Raw genomic sequence first — 20,238 nt, 5'->3', positions numbered from 1 at the left:
CTATTCCTTCATGATACAGGATTGTTTTCTTTAAAAACAGAGATATGAAAATCTGAAAGAAAAGTGAATGGACTGGGTGACTAAAAAAAGATCACATGCACATGATTACACCTTTTATCCCCACTTTGCCTTTATGAAACTGAGCACCTTTTCTGGATGGATAATGCAGCTTCCAGAAAGAAATCAGAGAGGCTCAAGCTATAAATCAGTCAGCTGAGAAGGTAGCTATAATATACTTTCACAGAAAAAGGCAAACCAAGGTCAGCACCTCGGAAGTTAAACTAGAGAAATTTTCAAACGTAAAGTAAGATAGTAAGATAGTTTCAATATTCAGGGCCACTTAACCTTTGAGAAAACAGTAGCAGATGAAAATTACTCCGGACATTTACACGGCTTTAAAAACATCATGCTACTTACATGACAAATTAAGCTGAAGAGCTCTTGTTACACTGGTGGCCAGGCAGTGGTCAAAAGATCATTTTTTACCAGCATTTTACTCATATAGTGTACAAGGATGAAGACAGGAAGGAGGGAGATGAGGAATTCCCTAGGTCAAATACTGGTAAATGCTTTACAGTTTTACTGAAATATTTATCTTTTATTTTGCTTTATAACAAGCAGAATTATTTTGATCTCTTGATGGTGGTGATCTCATGTTTTGCACCAAACTTTATTTGGTAAACACCCACAAAAAAATTGATATAATAACAACTGGATTTAAATGCCAAAGGTGACAAAACTAACAAACTGGGGCCTGTTCCAAAGTATGAGTTTGCAAGAGAGGCTTTATGACCTAAATTAATGAATTTATTTGACTCTTTGAAGCTAAGAGCACAACAGGGTTCAAGGATCGAGCTGAGTTCATGATACTTTTTACAGCATTCTTCCTACCACACGTAATAAACATTAAGAAGTCCTATAATGTGTGTTCATTTATTTTGAAAACTGAAAAAATTGCAAGATAAACCATGCTACTAATTCACAGAATTATGTCAGAACATAATCAGAAACTAAACCAAGACACTGTTCAAAATACTTTATGGTGCAAGAGAATAGTTTTCATATTGTTGACAGTTTTTAGTTCACGTATGTTTAGTTCCAAAGAAAAGACACAAAAAATATTTTCCCATGGCTCTAGCACTTACTCATTTGATCTGCAGATAACATGCATCTTCTGCGTAAGTGTGAGGTACACACAGACATTAAGGTCTGTGTTAAGCAAGCATCTTTGTCAATATGCACTTTTCAACTATTTACAATTCCTTTAAATATAAAAGATACTAGCAACCCTGGAACTTTGCCAGGTCAAGCATCTGCAACTACTGAACACAGCCTACTTTCAATACCAAGCCCTTAAGCTGTTTCCTGAAACAGGATGCATTTGTCTACATAGTGATTGTATATTTATTTTACTACAAATATGTTTACCAAAAAAAAAAAAAAAAATCCCACCCTTCCATACTTTGGGCAACTAGATGGGTATTTCTTTCAGAGACTTAATGCCATGATAGCAATAGCTAAAAAAAAAGAAAAATACTCATAATGAATTGTAAAGTCAGTGCAGAATTTTCATTCTAAGTGTAAATAATTCCAAGAATCACCGTGAACGTATTTTCTTACCAGATGTTTGCTGTTTTACCTTAAAAAAACAAATAAGCACCAAAATGGCTGCTGCTTCATGGTGATACACCACCACAAGCACAAAACATAGACTTGCAGAATTGCCATTGTAATCTTCTTACACAGCAAAAACTCTTCGTAATTTCTTGTTTAAAATGGAATAACTGAAATCAGTTTGGTCTCATAAAATAGCAAACCATTCCACAACCAAGGAACAGTTTGATTTGTCTCTCAGTTTGCTAAGAATTAAACTAAGAATTTCCTGGTGTATTTAAATTTTGAATGTAAGTATCATTTGTGTTCAATTGCGACAAATTGGCATTACTTATAAGAAGGGAAGTACTAATATACCAGCGTATCTTAAAGAAATTAATGATTTTGTTTAGACATTATGAGCCTGTTTAAAGCCACAGTTTGCTGCATATAAGTAATATTTATTGAAGGTCAGATTCTTCTACCTTTTTGTATGTTCTTTACATTTAACTCTGTATATAGCAGGAATCAGGGTGCTTTCTAGCTGGCAAAGTGTATAATCAGCTTAGGCAGATTTTTAAAAGAAAAAAAAAGAAATTCTAATTTAACCAGTCCTAACTGCTGAAGGAAGCCTACCCAAGCATTCTATGACTTGGGCCACTCAACACCATTCAAGACAAAAACATAAACCTCAAATACCAGCTTCTCTGTGCAAGCTGACTTTAAACAACTGTCTTAATCGGCTTGCTTGTCTTCACTGACAGAAGAATCAAGGTGTTAATAAAGTACAGCTCTAATGTAAGTTCTGTTCATGCATTCCTTAGAGACTGTGTGGATCATGGGAAAAGGGGAGGTGGCTTTTAACCCAGAAGTACTTCTCTATTAAGGAGTTTAGGCAGATGTTTCACCTAGCAATAGATAATATCAAATTCACAGAGCTGGCACACAGTACCATTAAAAATGTGTTTTCTAAAATTATTCTACACAGACTATAAGTTTTGGTGTTTTTAATCTTCCATTGCTATGTCCTTTCCATATTTCAGAAGTATGGTTTTCTTAAAGGAAAGGTATTTTTGGCAAGTCTCTCCTGTTACCCCCCTCCCACAACATTTGAACAATAAATGCTTATTTACACACGCAACCTACATCATCAAACGTTGGTTTAAATTGAACAACCCCCCTGCAGATATGTCAGAATCTGAAGGCAGTTTCTGCTTCCTCAGCCTAAGATTTGCTGTCCAGTGAAGAAACAAAACTCATAGTGGCTCTCAATACTTGGAGCAGATCACATAACTGGAAAAGTAATTTTGATTTTTACAGTTGTCATTATCTTAAGCTGAAGTTTGATTTATAAATTTGTAATCCTTACTTCTGTATCACAGCTTATGTATGTTTTTTTAAAGAGGTACACAAAGAGACACATACCAGATTATGAACATACTTAACTATTTGTTGTCAAAAGATTCCTCATGGAAACTACAGTCCTGATTTTGTAAGCCCTTTCATATACCTTCTCAGAATCGGGGGCTAACTCATCCCAATGCCAGTTCATCAGAACACAGTCAATGACAAGACACATCGTACCCTGTTAGCTTTCAGGACAACGTCCCAAGAAAACAGCATTCAGAAAGGTAACTGAAATGGGTGCACTGAGCTTCACAATTTGTCTTGCATCTACTCTCATATTAGGGAGGCAACAGTTAATTTAAAGGGTCTGGTTTCTGAAAGATTGCTTCAAGTGTTTCACAGAAATATTTAAAGTGGTTAGACTCCTAACACCAAAAAAAACCCCTAACAGATGATGTTGATCCCATTCCTTTGCCACGTCTTAGGAGGAATGGTGAGTTCCTAATAAGATCAAGCACAGTTTTGATAGGTCTCACATGAATAAGTTTACATTTGTTTTGCAATACTGTTTTCAAGCATTTAAACAGAAATAGACAGTGCGACATCATTTTTTCCCCTCTTAGTTTATTATGTTCTCATACACATTCTGAAACACTAAGCTGCCAGTCTGCCTTAACATGCAGAATGAGCAGCTTTGGGGAGTCAAATTAGTTTTTTGTACTGCTGGAGGTCCAGGGTGTAACTTGCAACAACAGTCAGCTCCAATGCACAGTATACCAATAATCATTACCATAGAACAGATAACCATTAGTGTGCTGCGCAGAGCTATATACTGTAAGAAATACTATCAAAAACTTAAATTACATGTCATGGCACATCACACAGTATTTAGGAAGGGAGAGTCTTTAACATCATTTCAATATGACTTGGAAAAGAAACTGCGGAATGAAGTCACTGTTATCAATCCTCTTCAGAGCTAGACTCATCTTCCTGGTCAGAGAGCTCAGCAACAGGAAAGCGCAGGATGGCTGCCACCCCTGTCAGCTGGCCAAGCTGCTCTCCAGACACATGAAGGCTGGAGAAAATGCGTACTGTGCCCATGTTCTCCCGTACGCTATCTACCAATTTAACATATCGGGCACGTGTAGCCACATCCTGGTGCCGGAAGAGCTCATCACTGATCAGCAAGGTATCGATGGCCATGGCTTCATTGGCCTTTTCCACATGTTTTAGACCATAAAAAGCCCGGTCAGGCTCATGCTGCAGCATTTTATAGAAGTCATCTAAGGCTTTGACCTCACCAGCTGCCTTAGTGTCAGAGAGACGGCTAGTTACAGCTGGGTCGCAGAGGGCTTCCTTCAATGCATATTTATGTCCCGAGGAAGAGTGGACCTAGAGTGAAAAAAATCAAAGGTTTGTTTTTTTTAAATAAAAAGGACCATTTTCTTGATTAGCCAGTCACAGTTTCCACTATACATAATACTAATCTTGATAATTATTCAAGGAAGTTATCTCTTTCTTGAAACCTACACGATTCTTTTTTTAAAAGGATCTCTCCTGCAACCCAAAGCCTACACCAAATCCACTAAACTGTATTTTAAGAAGTGCAGGAAAGCTGTTTCTCTTATTCAAAGACTGGGTTAAACATGCAACCTGTTGCAGACAGTCCTCAAGGTAGGGCCACTTGAAACTACTAATAAACTAAGACTTAAGCCTCTTCCTTTTAAAGCATTCCAGAAGAGGAACACCTCTTAAGGCTGCAGATATATCGTGCAAAAGCATCGTCTTGCACAACTGCAAAGCTATTATGCTTGCAAAGCTGTGAAGTACACTAAAACTTTCCACACTTACTATTATCACTTTTCTACTAATGCAAAAGGAGGCTTCTTGGTGCAATTTGTCTCCTAAACGTTGTCACCGTTAAGTATTGGCATACACTTCTCCCTGCCCCGCCCCGCTGCGTTTTGCAAGCACAGATTACAGGCCTACTCCAACTAAAAATTGATACAAGTATCCTTATGAAAAGGAAAACTTATTTTAGGCTCCGAGTTTGCCTATTTCAGCGAAAGGCAAAAAACCATACCCAATCAATCAACGAGATGACTAAGAAACAGGAAAAAATGCTATGGTCAGCTTTACCTTTAACTATGTAGTACAAAACTTACAACACAATTAACTAACCTCTACCACATCCAAATACTTTTTTTTCTTCTTTAAAAAAGCTTTAGAAAGCTGTTATTAAACATGCACGTATGACCGATTAACACTACAGTTAAACTATTTTCCAAGATTACACATGCCCTTACAGGGAGTTTGAAATACTTAATACTTTCTCTACTCCACATTAAGGTATCCTAGGAAAGAACCATCCCCACATCCTGCATAACCACCTTATAGTTTGGGAGGCATAATTTTCTTATGATGCTCAGACAAAAATTTATTTTGTCTAACAAGTGAATTATTTCCCATCACCCTTGTAATTATCTTCTATTATCACACACAGCTTTTAAGCCTCTTTTTATCCACTTTGGAGACTGTTTAGCTCCTTACCTGTAGGAATTTGGACCTGTTCTCCAGCAGAAGCTTGTTGTCAGTCTTGACTGCCTGCTGGAACATGTAGTCACAAAACTGCTCCCGTACGAAGCCTGGGCTAGCCACCAGTACACACTTCACCACCTCAAAGTTGATATGCCGCTGGATGGCTTGCACCACCTGCTCATAAAACCTCTCCAGGGCCCGGTCGTGCTGACTGCAGTTGCCTTTCCGCTTGCGGGGGATGTTCACCTCCACCTTGGCACGGGTAAGCGTCATGCTTGGGGTGACCAGGCAGACATGAGCCAGCCCTTCCTGCATGACCACGGCTGCCACATCGGCGTTCCAGGCTGGGTCACAGGCCTGCTCGATGCGCTCCAGCACCACGCTGTCCCACTGCTTCTTTGCCAGCGTGAACTGCCGGTTGGGTTCCAGCTCGATGGTGTGGTAGGCCCCCATCTTGACATACTCGTTCTCTTGGATGTTAGTGCCCTTGACCCGCACCTGGCAGGCCTGTGAGTCAAAGTCGATGGCCTCCACGCAGAGAGTGAGGGTGGTGCGGATGCGGTTGCTGCCCACGCTGCCCGTGGCCGACTCGGTCTGCACCTTCCGGATGGTGGAGGCCCGCAGGCTGTCACCCACCTGCAGCAGGTTGTAGGTGTGCCACATGTCCTCGGGCTCCTCGGGGATCAGTGTCACCTGCCCCGCGTTATCCTTCTCCAGGTCCTTCCTCACCAGCTTCATCCTGGCGGTTCCTTGCGCCGCCGCGCCCCCCCCGGCTTCCCGGCTTCCCCTCAGCCGCGGCGGCAGCGGCCGGCAGGCCTGCCCCCCGGGAGGCCTGGCGGCGGGAGGCCGGGCGGCGGGACCCGGCCGGCGGACGAAGGGCCTGCCCCGCGATGCGCGGCCTTTCCCGAACACTGGCCCGCCCCGGGCCCGCGGCGAAGCCTCGGCTGAACCTCCGGCGCGGCGAGTCGGCTCCTCCGAGCACCCACAGCCCCCGCCCGCCCCGGCCCCGCCGCGCATGCGTAGCGCCCGCCGCCCCAGGGCGCATGCGCACAGCCCCTCCCAAAGGGCGCCGGCTGGGCGCGCGCCTCCCCCGCCTTTCCGCCCCTGGGGCCGACACGCGTGCGCACGGGCCCTTCCCCCCCGCCGCTGGCCGCGGCGCATGCGCGTAGGGGGGAGGGGCCGTGCCCCGGGCGGCGGCGCGGAGGCGTCGGGAGGGGAAACCCGGGGCGGGACAGGGGGCAGCCGCGGTGCTGCTGCGCGCTGCAGGGCAGGAGGGGGCTGGCAGCTGGTCCGTGTCCCCACTGCAGCCCCTCAGTGAGTGAGGCGGGAGGGCGTCGGGCACCGCGACCGCCCTACCCCTCTAGCTCTTTGCAGCGGCGATTCACACCCCCAGAGGCTTCTAACACGGCCCCTCACGTTTGAGAGGAGAAAAAAACCCCGAAACTAAGTAGTTGTGGAAGGCTATGGTTACAGATCGAGAAAAAGATGAGGAAGGTATGGCTAAATAGCCAGTGTTCTGGGGGCGGTAAGCGAATGCCGTGGTACCCGAGAGTCGGGGGGGAGAGGCCGTACCAGCCGGCGGCTGCTGGGGGTGAAGGGGCGGGTGGTCGGCGGCCGTCCCCGGGAGGCGTGAAAACCAGGCCCAGGCACCATCAGAACCTGAACTGTTACTTTGACATTGCTCCTAAGCGGAACTTCAGCTTAAAAGTTTTTGTTTAAACTTGGAAGCTACACTTCAGCTTATACTGAACTATGACCTGCTTCCTGAATCCACTAGTTAGTCAGAATGAGACAGTTCTGAGAAGCTTCGGAGGCAGATAAGCACGCTTCAAATGAAGTTTGATGTTGACAAATGTAAGTAATATACCTCGCAAAACCACAGAGTTTAATTCAATGATATTTGCACAGAAAAGGGACCTGAACTACACAGCTCAATTTGCAGCCTAGACAAGCCGGAAATAATATTTTAAAAAGATAATGTCATTATGCAAGTACTGCAGCTTATTTTGAAATGGTGTACGACGCTATTTCAGAATAAATGTTGCCCGTTTAGAAAGAATGAGGAAAAGGAACTAATGGAGAATAGAAGAAAATGCTTGTAGGAAGAATGATTCAAAAGAACAAAAAAATATTAGAGAAAGTAGACAAACTAATGTGCCATGATAACTGTATTGCGGCAACTGGAACAGATACAGTGAGTTTGGAATGTCTACACACTCAGTCTGATAATCAAAAAGCAAGAGGACATCCTCTTAGAGATGAGAAAGTAGCAAATTTAGAATTGTTAAAAGGAAGTTTATGGTTTCTTTTAGTTATTTCTCTTTTTTTTTGTCAAAAAATACTGTGGGTTATGGAATTTGCTGACTTGGAAAGGCTTTGGAGTCAAGGACTTCATGAGATACAAAACTACTGTGAGCAAAAATCATCCCATATCTCCCATTACGGTGTACATATAAATTTCCCTCAAGTACCTAACACTAGTGAGTTGTTGTGACAGGACACTGAACTCAGATTTGGCCCAGTAATGTGCGTTCCTTGTTTCTAAGCTTGATACTGATGTAAACCCAACTTTATCGGATCTTATATAATAGGATTTATTTGTGAAACCTCAGACTCTCTTCCTGTGAGTACACATGCTTAACTCTGTTAGCATGAATAGTTTCACAGAAGGAAGCTGGACCACCCAAGGGAATATAACATAAGCACATGTATAAATAACGGTTTGTTTAATTTGGGCTTGTACATACTCATAATTTTGTATTAATGTTTTGTGGCTTAGGCAGAGAGTGTGCCTTCAGCTTTTCTTTAGGAGTTCCTTTCACTTATCTGTGTAAATGCTGCATGGTGAATTTATGGTGAATTTTCTTCTCTATGTTCTTTGTGATTATAAAAGTGCAAGAGTTGACCTCATGCTATTCTTTTAAGAAAAATTAGCTGTAGTGCATATTTACCTTCCAAATTAATATTTAATTTTTTATTCTTTTGCTGCTGTGTATTTACAAACTTTTCTCTGCTTCTTGGCTCCAGTCTAATTTTTACAAGCAGCCTCACATCCCTGGAGATGTGTTATATATTTTAGATACAGGTTGCAAGTTGGCATCCAGTACCATCCAGTAGAAAATAAACATTCAGTTCATGCAAGCAGGTGACTTGCTGTATTAAAAAAAAATGCAAACAAAAAACCCCAACTGAAAACAAAGAACAACCACTTTGAAAGAAAGTTGCCGTCCAACATACTAAATTGACTGTTGTTGTAGAAAGAGACATTTTGGGATGCATTGAAGTCCTTTCTCAAACCAAAATCATGAGATTTTATACAGTTATGAACAATGATCCACAAGTATTTAGAGGAAACTGTAAACTTCAATGATGTATCCACAATTAGCAAGACCATTGTCAGCTTACAAAGTAAAACATTTACTAGTGATGATGCTTTGCCTACTCTGGTAAAAAGTAAGTAGTGGGTATTGTTATTTGTTTGAATATGTCAAAGAATGAGCAGTAGAAGAAAACTGCCATTTCCAAAAATTTAAGAATCATATAACTAAGTTTTAAGTTCATACTAGTTTTGCTAATGTCAGGGAGAGAGATGAATTTGACCACAGTAGAGCCAAAGCAAGTGGACACTTTTAACTCTACATACAGTTTTAACATAAAAGTTCAAAATTGCATGGTCTGTTCCAGTCTTGGTAAAAGATTAAGACTAAGTGTAGAACCTGATGGTTCTTGCTATTTATCACTTTTTAAAAACAATTTTATAGACACTAATAATTGCAGCAATTTGGCATCCATTTTCAGACCTTCTCAAGCACAGTACAAGACAAGATAAAAATGCTGATAGCATATATTTGTAGGGATTTTGGAGCGATGCTGTTTTCGTAAGATTATTATTTTGAAAACATTTGAGGCACACTGCCCTACATCTTCAAGTTTTGATCAGCTGCTTTATGAAGATGGGTCGTGTACAGATTTTAAACAGGGAGAGGTCATGTTCATAGGAAACCCCCTTTCCCCCATATTATAGCCATTTTAGCTAGAATTCATGCAGACACACTCAAGTCCAGGATAAGAAAAACTAGTGGGAAATAATCTCAAATATAGGGGAAAATCTGCTGAGAAATGTTGGACTTTATTGTTTCAAGAGCAAAGGAAGATAAAAGATAAAGATGGAGAGAAAAACTGGGGAAAATGTGTTTTTTCATGCTTCCCTTTTATGCTGTGTCTGTCCTGCCTTTGCAGGCTCTGGACAGAGACCACTTAATTTTCTGCATACAGTTCTGTCTTTACAAGTACTGGTCCTTTCTATTATAAAGATGAGTACTCTTAATGAGTACCAACAATTATGACCAATAAGGAGAGAATTCCAGGAGGGAGCAGGCTATGTGTGAAACTATAAGCAAAGAAGAATTAAAAAGTAATGGAACCCTTTGGGTTGATTTCTTCCTTCCTCTTCTGTTGAAACATAGAGCTGGAGAAAACTTCAGGAGATCCCTATTCAAACCACTTACACTGAGGCTGGGTGAAGTAACCTCCACCATCCCTCACAGGTGCTTATCCAACTTCATCAAAACTTTCAGTGAAGGAGATTATGCAGGGCTGGGGTTTTTTGGTAGCCTGTTCTAGCAATTCATTACCTGAAGAGTAAGAGAGGAGTTCTGAATATTCCCAAAGTTTTTTGCGCAGCGAGTTACGTTGATTTTCTCTTGTCCTTTATTGGACATGGAGAACCAACTATTCATCGATCTCCTTATAAACCAACATATGTGATACAGACAGCCATGACCGAGTGCTCTCACAAAACAGAGAAGACATTGACATTTGGAAGAATATTCTCACTAATAATAATTTGGTAAAAATGCTTCAAAATGCTTCAACACTTTGCCCTTAGTTTTCCCTCTTCTAGATAAACAAGCCTAACTCATTCAGTCTGTCTTCATAGATCATTTTCCTCAGCCCTTATCAGGCTTGTCACTTCTCTATGCACTTCTGCCTGATTGTCTGCATCTGTCAGCCTTTCTATACTCAAGATTCTCAGAGGCCTCACCAATATAAAGTTGAATTAAAAAAAAAAATCTGTATAAATACAAGCATACACCTCTATGCACCTCCTTTATTCTAGATTGTTTTGTCTGCTAGCGCATGCCAGATTATTTGCCTCTTTTTTTTTCCCTAAGAGGAGCACGTAGCTAATTTGCATTTATTTTTTTATTCTACCATAATTCTAAAACTCCTTGTCCTTATTTTTATGACATTTTGACTTGTTTATGTAGGATGACTACTCTTATTTACACTTTACAAAGCCTCCTTCTGTGAAGGAACACAAACAAAAGCATATTTTGGAGAATATCACTGTAATAAAAGTAATAAAGGCATCTATGAACAAGGGCTAAATATGGCACGCCAAAGTACTACATTCAGATTTTCACATTTTCCTGTATCTGTTCTTTTTTGCACAATAAGCTCAGAGTGAAGAGGGAAAAGCCCTAGTCTTGCCTTTACCCCGCTTGCTGCCACCAGCATTTTAATGATTCTTATGAAATTGGTTTCTTCCTCTGTACTGCCTTAGGTTCACTGTGTGCTAGTTGCCAGCACAAGAGCTGCTGGGGAGCTCCGTGTCACAGTTCGCAAGCGCATGGGTCCCAGCGTTGCCTTAGCCTCTTTCCCACTTCTTGGGTTCCCCTGATTTCAGATCCAAAACGTTACTACAGATTGACTAGCCAGGGGGATTGTTACTTGCTGTATTTGTTTTACTAAAAAAGCAAGTAAATCCGTAAGAATAAATGAAACCCTAAAAGGAAATAATACATACTCCATCTCCGGATGAACTCATCTTTCTGAAGTTAGTTGGGTGCAGTTAACTGCTTCCTCACTTCCCCTTTTACCACACAGAACATCTGAAAGCCTAACGCAGGAAAACAAAAGCTTCCCGAGTTTAAAAACTGTTGCCAGGTGCACCTCTTTTCCCAAGCCAGATGCCATTATAGTATTTCTTCTCACCCACTCATCCTCATCTAGCAGCCTTCCGTCAACGCCCCCGGGTTCTAAGCCTGCTTTAGGGATTAAAGTTCCCAGAGAGAAGCAAGCCGGAGAAGTCCCTCTCGGGCTCCAGCCGGAGGGCAGCTCCGGGCAGGGCATTCCCGGGGCAGGGGCCGGTGGAGGGATCGGGGTGGGGGACGCGGTCCCTCGGGTGCCAGCCCCCGACAGCTTCACCCCCCTCCCGCAGGGCGCAGAACTGCTCTCGGGACCTGGCTCTTCAAAGCGAGACAGAAGGGGGTTTTTTCCTCACCTGTCAGCATCCAGTAGGAGGCAGCCATGCCTGGGCTCCTGCGCGCCCGGGGCCGGGAGCCGGGGCCGGGGGCAGGGGCGGCGGGAGCGGTCCGGCCGCCGGCGCGCCCGCGCTGCTGCGCTGCCAGTGGCGTTCGGCGCTCTGCACCGCCCGCCCGCCTCGCAGCCGAGTTAGGCATTTCCTGTTTGTTATTCGGTCTTTATGTTGTTTCTTCGCATCAAGAAGAATTTAGCTTCCTCCCCCCGCAGACGACTTTCCTCCTACCCACCCTGCGAAGACCTCTGAGCTTTGGAAACCTCCCCGTAAAGCTAGCCCAGCGCTAAGATGTACAAATAAAGCCAAATCTCGCCCCCAAAGCCTCCGGCTGCAGCCCTCGGAGAGCACAGCAGACCTTAAAGGGACATCTGCCCGCTCGTAATTAATTAATAAGTGTCTCCCGCCGGCCAGCCCCCCTCCCACTAGGGCAGGAGAGAGCTAGGCGTGCTCCACGGCCACCTCTCTCGCCCTTCTCAGCAGGAGAAACACATCGTTGAGGTAGGGGGTGTGTTTGGCTGGTCAAGTTTAATTTCTCTTACATCAGCCCTTAAAAACGCACTCTACGGCCGGTCATTTGCCTGCAGGAGGAAGCCAGCCACCCCCTCCCCATTCTCAGCGGCTCGGGGGATGCAGTAACTCTTCAGACAGTGAGCGATTTTCTCGAGTCTCTGCATCTCCCTGTGCTTTGCTGCGTGAAGGAAACACCAGACAGCTGCCTTTGCCCTCATCTACCGAACATTTGCATGGCATCCCTTCCCCGCCTTTCCCTGCCCCCTGAATGACTTCACTAATAAATAACTGAATAAATCGCAAAGGTAATAATCAGCCAGATTCAGGCCTGTGAGCAGGGATTTTCAGGGTTCATTAAACAGTAAAAGAGCAGCTTGCAGGACTTTGTGTTTACCAGAGTGATGCTCAGGTGGAGCGACATCCCTTCAAGCAGTGTATGAGTTTTTGCACTGGACCTGGTGAAAAATCATGTTGTTCTTCATAAAACAAGAGAAGCCATGGTCCCTCAAGCAAGAAAAAGAGAAATTAAAATACTCTATAAGGATTTGGAGATCTTGATGCTGCTAGAAAAATCCCGCATTTTTTCTTTGAATTGGAGCAAAGAATTTGGTGAGTAAGTGGAAGTTAGTGGAATTTTTGTAAGTTCCTCTGAGGCTAATAAACTATAGCTGTTAATCATCACTATAATAGTTAAATACGTCTTCCAACTTCTGTCTTAATTTTATGAGAACACTTTGGGTGCACCTTTACTTGTAGATCTGTGGAAATATTAGAAAATAGTGCATGATTTCAAAGCTGGGTTTAAGGCAAAGGTCCTCATTCAGTAACAATTTATGCATATGCTTGCCTTTACACATTATAAAATATACTTTTAATTACCAGAGTGGGACTACTCAAAGTTGATGAAATTAAGCACGTGTCACTTTTGCTGAATAAGGATCTGAGCTCTGTTGGTACCAGCTACCAGACTAGACACATGTTTTTCTGCTAAAGGTTTTGTGCATGAAGTTAAAGGAAACCAAAATGGCACTCAAAATCAAAGAAGACTGAGATTTTTGAAAAAACTGTAATTTCTTTTTTTGCAAGTGAGTTGTTTTACTACTGCCTGTTTTACCCCAGTTTCAAAGGTGGCAATAACTTCCTGTGTTTTTTGTTTTTTTTTTTTCCAACAAGTCTTTGTATTCCCTTTCTGTCACTGTACTTCAACTAAATGCACATGGAGGAGTTGAGCTTGCTTTCAAATCATAGTGAAGGACTTCTTTCTGTGATACAATTAACTACACCACAGGAAGAAACAGGGAAACTAAGGACTTCTGCATGGATGAAAATAATCAGTTCAAACCTGTTTGAAGTATATGTGATATTTGGTACATATGTGGGGAATGTACATCCTGTTGGAGAATAAGACTTCTTGAGAATAAAAAGAAACATTCTTGATGTAGGGTTATTCCTAATTTCTTCCAAATTATTCTTTGTATTATTTATTAATTTATTTTTGTGGTTGTGTCCTATGCATCTTGCATCAGGCAGTGTCAAAAGGAACACATTAGACAAACTGCTGGACTGAGGTAGCATTTCTTATTAATTTGCACACATTTGAAAAAGTAAAATATGTTACAGACTTACAGACCATTATTTATTTTGGAATGCTGAACTAATTCAGAAAAAAGCAAACTCCTATTGCTTGTAGAATAGCTGCTGTATCTTTTCACAGTCTTTGTTGCTTTGGGTGCATTCATTCAGGCAACTGTTCATAACATATCGCTAAATGGTCTTCTTGGAGTTTAAAGTTTTATACATTAGTAGTAAGGAACACAAGTAGGAATCCCTAGATGAGGTGCAGTCAGGCCCAGAAGTAGTTAAGATATTAGGTAATTTCAATATCTGCATAACAAATATTATTAGCTTCAGTGGATCGTAATAGTGTAGAAAATCATTACCTATAATGATGGATAAAACAAAAAGGTCAAATCAGTTTACAGAATATAATTGTTTTGCATATTCTTTTGTGCCTTTCTAAAGTGTCACAGAATGCTGAGGAAGGATTTTTTTTTCTAGTGCTATAAATTAAACATGATTTGTAATTTTGAACTCTGCCTCCCAATTCAGTTTCAGCAAAGTATTTTAGAATATGCATTATAGAATAAGTACACTAGTAGTTCCATGGAATGTGATAGAAGTACTTATCATTAAAGATTTATTTAAAAACTTTGAAGGATTAGAGTTTGAAAAGACAACAAAAATTAAAAATATCAGGAAGACCCAATTCTTCTCCCTTCAAGTGGGTGTTATTCCTGCAAAAAACAGTGGAAATGCATTCTGTCCCAAAAGTGAGGGGTGAAGGAACAGGAACCAAATCTTTTCAAATAGCTTCAAAGGCAGGCAGTCTTCTAAATAATGTGAATGTAATGTACATAGAACTCATTTTCCATGGAAATTGTTCTTCCATTCTTATAGAGGATATGAGCAATTTTAATTTATTTTGATTGTTAGGTAAAAAGGACCTCCAACCTGTAGCACAACAGAGCAATGAGTAATGTAAGACTTTGACTACAAATAGCCAGAAGCATGCTTAACTTACTTCCATTAAAGGAATACTATGACAACATCAATAATTGTAAGAGAGACATAACATGTTTCTGCAATGTTCACTGTTGTTATTACACCGTATTATGCACTGCTTGGAAAATTCTACAGAGCTTGTTCATATAGCTTCTAAGTGAAGATTTATCATTGAAAGCACTTATTATCGTCTTTGATGGTTTACATTGTGCTGTAGATTAGTGATAATTTACATTTACATTTTTTTCTAACACTTGCTTATTCACAATCTCCAAGTTGTCTTTCACCTTGATTACTCTGTTGTTCATTTTCATGATCTCCATTTTTTTTCCTATCTGATTCTAGGACCATGCTAGAATTCACTTGGCAGAACTTGTGCGGCTGTAGTCTTATTTTTATTATGTCTGAGATACTCAAGGGCTCCTTCTTCAAGTTCCAGAACTAAGACCTTGCAGGATTTGGTGTGGTTCCAGCAATACTCCATGCATAAATCTTTTCATGTTTTACAGCTCAGCTTTTAGCTGATACTTAATAATCTTGGAGAATGCCCATGTCTCTGCTCCATCTGTATTAACCAGTGGTACCAATGTGCCAAAAATCCTTTTTACTATACAAAGGGATCTTCATAAAAATTCTGTTTTGCAGCTTGTGCTAGTTTAATTAATGTTGGTAGCAAATGTTATGGAAAATGCCCTTTGTGTTCTGTGTTAAATTTATTCTCTACAATATCTTTTATGTCTTCTTCATTGGTCTTTTTTTGATTATATGCCAACTATCACAGAGTATTTGTGAACCAAATTAATATACAGTCTGTATTCTTACCAAAATAAAATAGTCTGATTTTCCTCTTCAACAGATTTAAAGTGTCTCACATCCTCAGTCATGCTGCTTTTCTTTCTGCATTTTCTTGGGTACATCTTTTTGGATACTCATCCTACATTTGTAGAGATCAAAACTAGCTGTATCACAAAAATACAGGAAGACCATGAAGGCATAAGTTTATATGGCATCATTTACTGTTATAAATCTTCCACCAATCTCTTTATTTTATGATTGTCTCTTCATACTCATGTAGAAGGATTTTTGTATTAGAATGGAATTTAAGATTCTTGCAGATGATACCTCTACTCTTTTCATCATTTCTTGTGCTATTTCTGTTTCATTTGTGTCAGCTTCTTACAATTTAAATCCTGATTCACAGTTTTCTTGTGCAATGTGGTTTTAATTTTCTGCTTGCTTATTTACTTATCTATTTATCTGTTATTTACTATGTCAGCAATGTATCTTTGAGCTCTGTAATATATTACCAGACTTTAACATGAATATGTATATCTTCAAAGCATATGCTAAAAATAAGGCTAGAAAAACACAAACTGGTTTATCTATTCAACTTGAATGAGATACCGATCTCTCTGGCCTGAGTATTTCAGCCTTTTTTGTGCTGAAGCACTTTTTCTGAAGCACTGAAGTCATTGGAGCTATGGCATTGAGTCTGAGGGGAATGGAACTGGTAACTTCAAGTGAGGGGAGATGAAAGAAATAAATTAATATTTTATTGTACAAAATCAAGGGGCTGAACTAGAAATTGCAATATGTTTATAAGGTTTTTGACTAAAGGTACATATAACATCCCAGCTAATGTTGGTCCATCAGTGCATTAGCTTCACTGCATTATACAAATGAAATTATTTGAAATGAGGCCAGAATTTAGGGGCAGAAGATTAACTGATTCTTATTATTATCTTGGGCTTTCTGCAATCCACCCACACTTCTTTTTATTACAGCTTCTTAACAACTAAGTGTCTTGATTTTTAACATGCTGCTCATGGTATGTTGCATAGCCAATATTAATTATTTTTCAGATAGATTTCAATTATGAAACTGTATAAAACATTAACTTACTGAGAACGTGCTGTGAAGGGAGGCTAATAGATGACAACAATTTTTCAAAATAATTACATAGTCTGCAGAGTTTTACATTTTATTGCATTGCACTGCATTCATTGCCTTCACAGCTGGTCTGCATAATATAATTACTTATTACTATTTGGTGACAGAAAAAAGGTAGCTGTGACTGCAATAACCACGTTGAACACTCTTAGTTTATTCTATATTTTTTTCCTATTCTACGTAGATAAAAACATTAACTTTCCCCTTTTTCTTTAATGCATGCACACGTTCCTCTTCCATTTCTATTATTTTGCTCTGTTAGTGAAAAAACAACATTTAAATATAGATCACTGCCCAGGCTTCCTTTAATCTTCATGATCAGGAGAAAAATCTTGCTTTTTACAGGAACATGAGCCTGGTCATGGTGCCAGTGTATGTTTTATGGCATACATTAGAAAAAAATAAAAAATAAAAAAACAAAAAACCAAAACAGCACACACATAAGAAAAATATCCCTGTAGTGCAGAAACTTCAGCTTTTGCAATGATTACCTTTTTATTTTTTAACTATGTGATTTTAAGACAAATTACTAGTTTGCAACAATCCTTCTATAATGAGCAACACATTGCTACTTTTTTAGTGGATGTTGCAAGCCAGAATCCTGCTGGGATTCCAACTTCTGTAGATTGCTATAACTCTTTGTTTCAGGGATGCTACAGTAATTTTTACCTACTGAGACCTGTAATCTAAATCCCACTGCTCCACCTGCCTTTCCATGTGAATAATTTGTTTTTGTGGCCTGAAACCCTTTGATGGTTTTATTTTAGCAGTTAGGTCACTCTGGTAAGAAGACAGTCCTGGGCTTCATACCGAAGCCCATATTGGGTTTTATTATCCTATGTTGGGTTTGCCAGAAGTAAGATGATTATCAAATACATAAGTAAGTCTGAAATCCAGCCTCTTTTTCAAGCCTAGGTGTTTCAGTACAAGACACAGATAGGCATCTCTGACCACCTCCAGGCTGGAATCTGGAACCTACTGAATGTGAGTTACATAGAAACAGTGGACAGCTGACAGAGAAGGTAATGTACATCATTTTATTAGCAGACTAATAAAGCACTCAGCTTCAAAGTCAGAGGTATAAATTGGTGCTCTTTTTCACATTGAAAGACTTTTAAAAAAGCGTCTCCAGTCTCTCAGAGTCACGTCAAAACCAGCAGGCTTTTGCCTAACTGGTTGTAGCATTCCATTGAAACTAATAGTGTGTACTGGAGAACTAAGGTTTCTTCAGGCCAGAAATGAGTAGCGGAACAGTAATTCTGGAAGCTACTGCAATGAGCCTTTTTTACCCATGCAAGCTGAGTTACATAGCTCTTTATGTCATGAGATGTGCTCTCCTCAGGTAACCAATATGTTAACATGCCTGCCACATGACTGAATACACATATATGTGCCCTGTCAGATGAGTACAATGCAGATATTCCATGACATCATTGTGCTTTTGCATATCATGCCTTTTAGATATGATAGACGTGTGTGATCATGTGATGAAAGAGGTGCTGCCAGGCCCTCATGAAAGAGGGTGACAAAAGACAAGGCTACCATCACGATCCATTTAATATGCTGCCTACTCCGTCACCATGTCCAAACAACCTTCAGGTAGCCAGGAGGAGGGCCTTAGATGTGACTGAGTTGTTCTGGTGGTCTGGATCCACTCAGTCATTTTAGTTCAGTTGACTTACATAGGAGTGTCCTGAGCATCATATAGAATGCATATGGTCCTAGGAAAAGGAACCAGAGATCAGGACTCTCTCATCACCGCAACGACAACTTCGCCATCTTGTCAAAGGACTCAAAAGTTGGGACATTTTCCTTGGGGTGTAAGACATTGTGAATCTGTCCAGACTGGGAAGGGAAGTGAATCCAATGAATGCTGTAAACATTAAGCTATTACACAAAAGATGGACAGAGTCTCTTCTTCCAGCCATGCCTTAAAAGAAGTGGTGGCAACTGCATTTTGTGAGGGCACCAATCCTGTCAATTTATGCTAAGCATGGTCTGAGTGTGTCTACAGGATCTGGCTTTTTAGGAAAATTGAGGGGAAGAATGTCTGGTCTGGAGGTCTGATCCAGACAGCAAACTGTTTTGGAAGCACAGTTCTAGCCATGCAAAACCAAAATGCTAAATATCTGGAGAACCTTACAGACTCATACAGGTTAGGGCCCAAACAGAGTAATTATCTCCAAGTTCAGAGAAGAGGTGAAAGAATTTTTAGATCACAATTTTGGATGTAAGTATCTAGTTTAATTTAGGAATTGCTTTACTATTATCAGTGGATCTAGATCATAGGGCAAGCGTAGCTTTTAGTTTAATTTAAAAAGAGAGAGATTTCTTATAGTATTTTAACCAAATGGTAGCAATATTTGCTGATACAAAAATTAAGAAGCTGTGTTCCATTTCTGTAAAGTGATCCTTGGGTATAAGAAATATAACTTTAGCACTTCCTAGAAATTGTTTAAAGTATGTAGTCATAATGAAAGAGGAAGTTCTACTCTGACAATAGGAGTCTATGATTAGTAGCTTTTTCTTAGCCTGAAAACTCATCTTCTGTGAAACACAGCAAAGTTGCTCATGCTGTATTATTATTCTCCTTTCTAGCTTAGCAACAGAGCTAGAAAGTAATAGAAGTTATACTATACATGTGTCATTGTTATGGCATTTGAGTGATGTCTAAATATTTTCTGTTTGTTATAAAAGTATATTCTGAAAAAAGAAAGATGCAGATATATCCTCCAGATTGCAGAAAACTGTAACAGGTTTTAGAGACCAGAACAAACTCGAAACTCAGTGGGCAAGGAGAAAGTTATCTCTTAGGTGGAAATTTTCAGAGCTGATGGTTATCACTGTCATAAACCAGGAATCCCATGGACAGATGTGCAGTGTTCTACTGCGGGGTAGTGTTGACTCAGATGATAGAGCATTAATAGAGGCAGCTTCAGAGTGACCTGGGTTTTGTACACAGGTGGAAGTAAAAAAAAAAATCTTATTTTGTACACATTAGTAAGGTCTAAGGAAACAATTTTTCTTCATCCTCAAGATGTTCTCCAATGTAACAAGCATGAACAAATCAACCTGTTTCTCCAGACTATGTAATATGCTTTCTCTTTAAACAAATGGTGTCACCTTCATCACAGATGGTTTATTAGAGTACAGCAGAGTCCAAGCATTGAGTGACCACAATGGGGTTGTTAAAATAACCAACATATCTGCCAGAGGCAGAGTTAATTATATTATTAATAGTGTGCTTATTGGTGAGTCAGTGGATGAGACTGTTATGCCTGGATTAATTTGTGTTTACTGTCTATGGAAATCTTGTTTCTCCAATAGGGCTGGGCTCAGAGCCAAGACCTTGGTTCAGGTCAGCACCCTTTGCAGAGGCTTTAAAGCTAGCTCAGCAATCCAAATAACTCCCTGTG

The 20,238-nt window shown here is 40.4% G+C and overlaps 2 protein-coding genes across 3 annotated transcripts in view; both read right to left on the bottom strand.

The window, feature by feature from the left end:
• The window catches only part of ITGA1 (integrin subunit alpha 1), an 83,478-nt gene extending 71,137 nt beyond the window's left edge, over nucleotides 1-12,341 (bottom strand). Inside the window, exon 1 of one of the 2 annotated variants that reach the window (XM_087759801.1) lies at nucleotides 11,765-12,341. In XM_087759801.1, coding sequence (XP_087615927.1) covers nucleotides 11,765-11,942 — 178 coding nt within the window. In that variant the 5' untranslated portion in view covers nucleotides 11,943-12,341. The remainder of the gene's footprint in view (nucleotides 1-11,764) is intronic. The other variant, XM_087759800.1, reaches the window with a different exon arrangement.
• Nucleotides 816-6,541, bottom strand: PELO (pelota mRNA surveillance and ribosome rescue factor). Its single transcript, XM_009469199.2, has 2 exons — nucleotides 5,491-6,541; nucleotides 816-4,332 (listed from the first exon to the last, which is right to left on the bottom strand). The coding sequence occupies exons 1-2, from the start codon at nucleotides 6,493-6,495 to the stop codon at nucleotides 3,901-3,903; spliced, it is 1,437 nt and encodes a 478-aa protein (XP_009467474.2). The 5' UTR covers nucleotides 6,496-6,541; the 3' UTR covers nucleotides 816-3,900.
• Nucleotides 12,342-20,238: the final 7,897 nt, after the last annotated feature.

This window comes from Nipponia nippon, unplaced genomic scaffold, assembly GCF_047370975.1.
Source record: "Nipponia nippon isolate SJK-2023a ecotype South Korea unplaced genomic scaffold, ASM4737097v1 scaffold_20, whole genome shotgun sequence".
NCBI lineage: Eukaryota > Metazoa > Chordata > Aves > Pelecaniformes > Threskiornithidae > Nipponia > Nipponia nippon.
The sequence above is the reverse complement of the archived record's forward strand: the minus strand, read 5'-3'. Positions and strand labels throughout refer to the sequence as shown.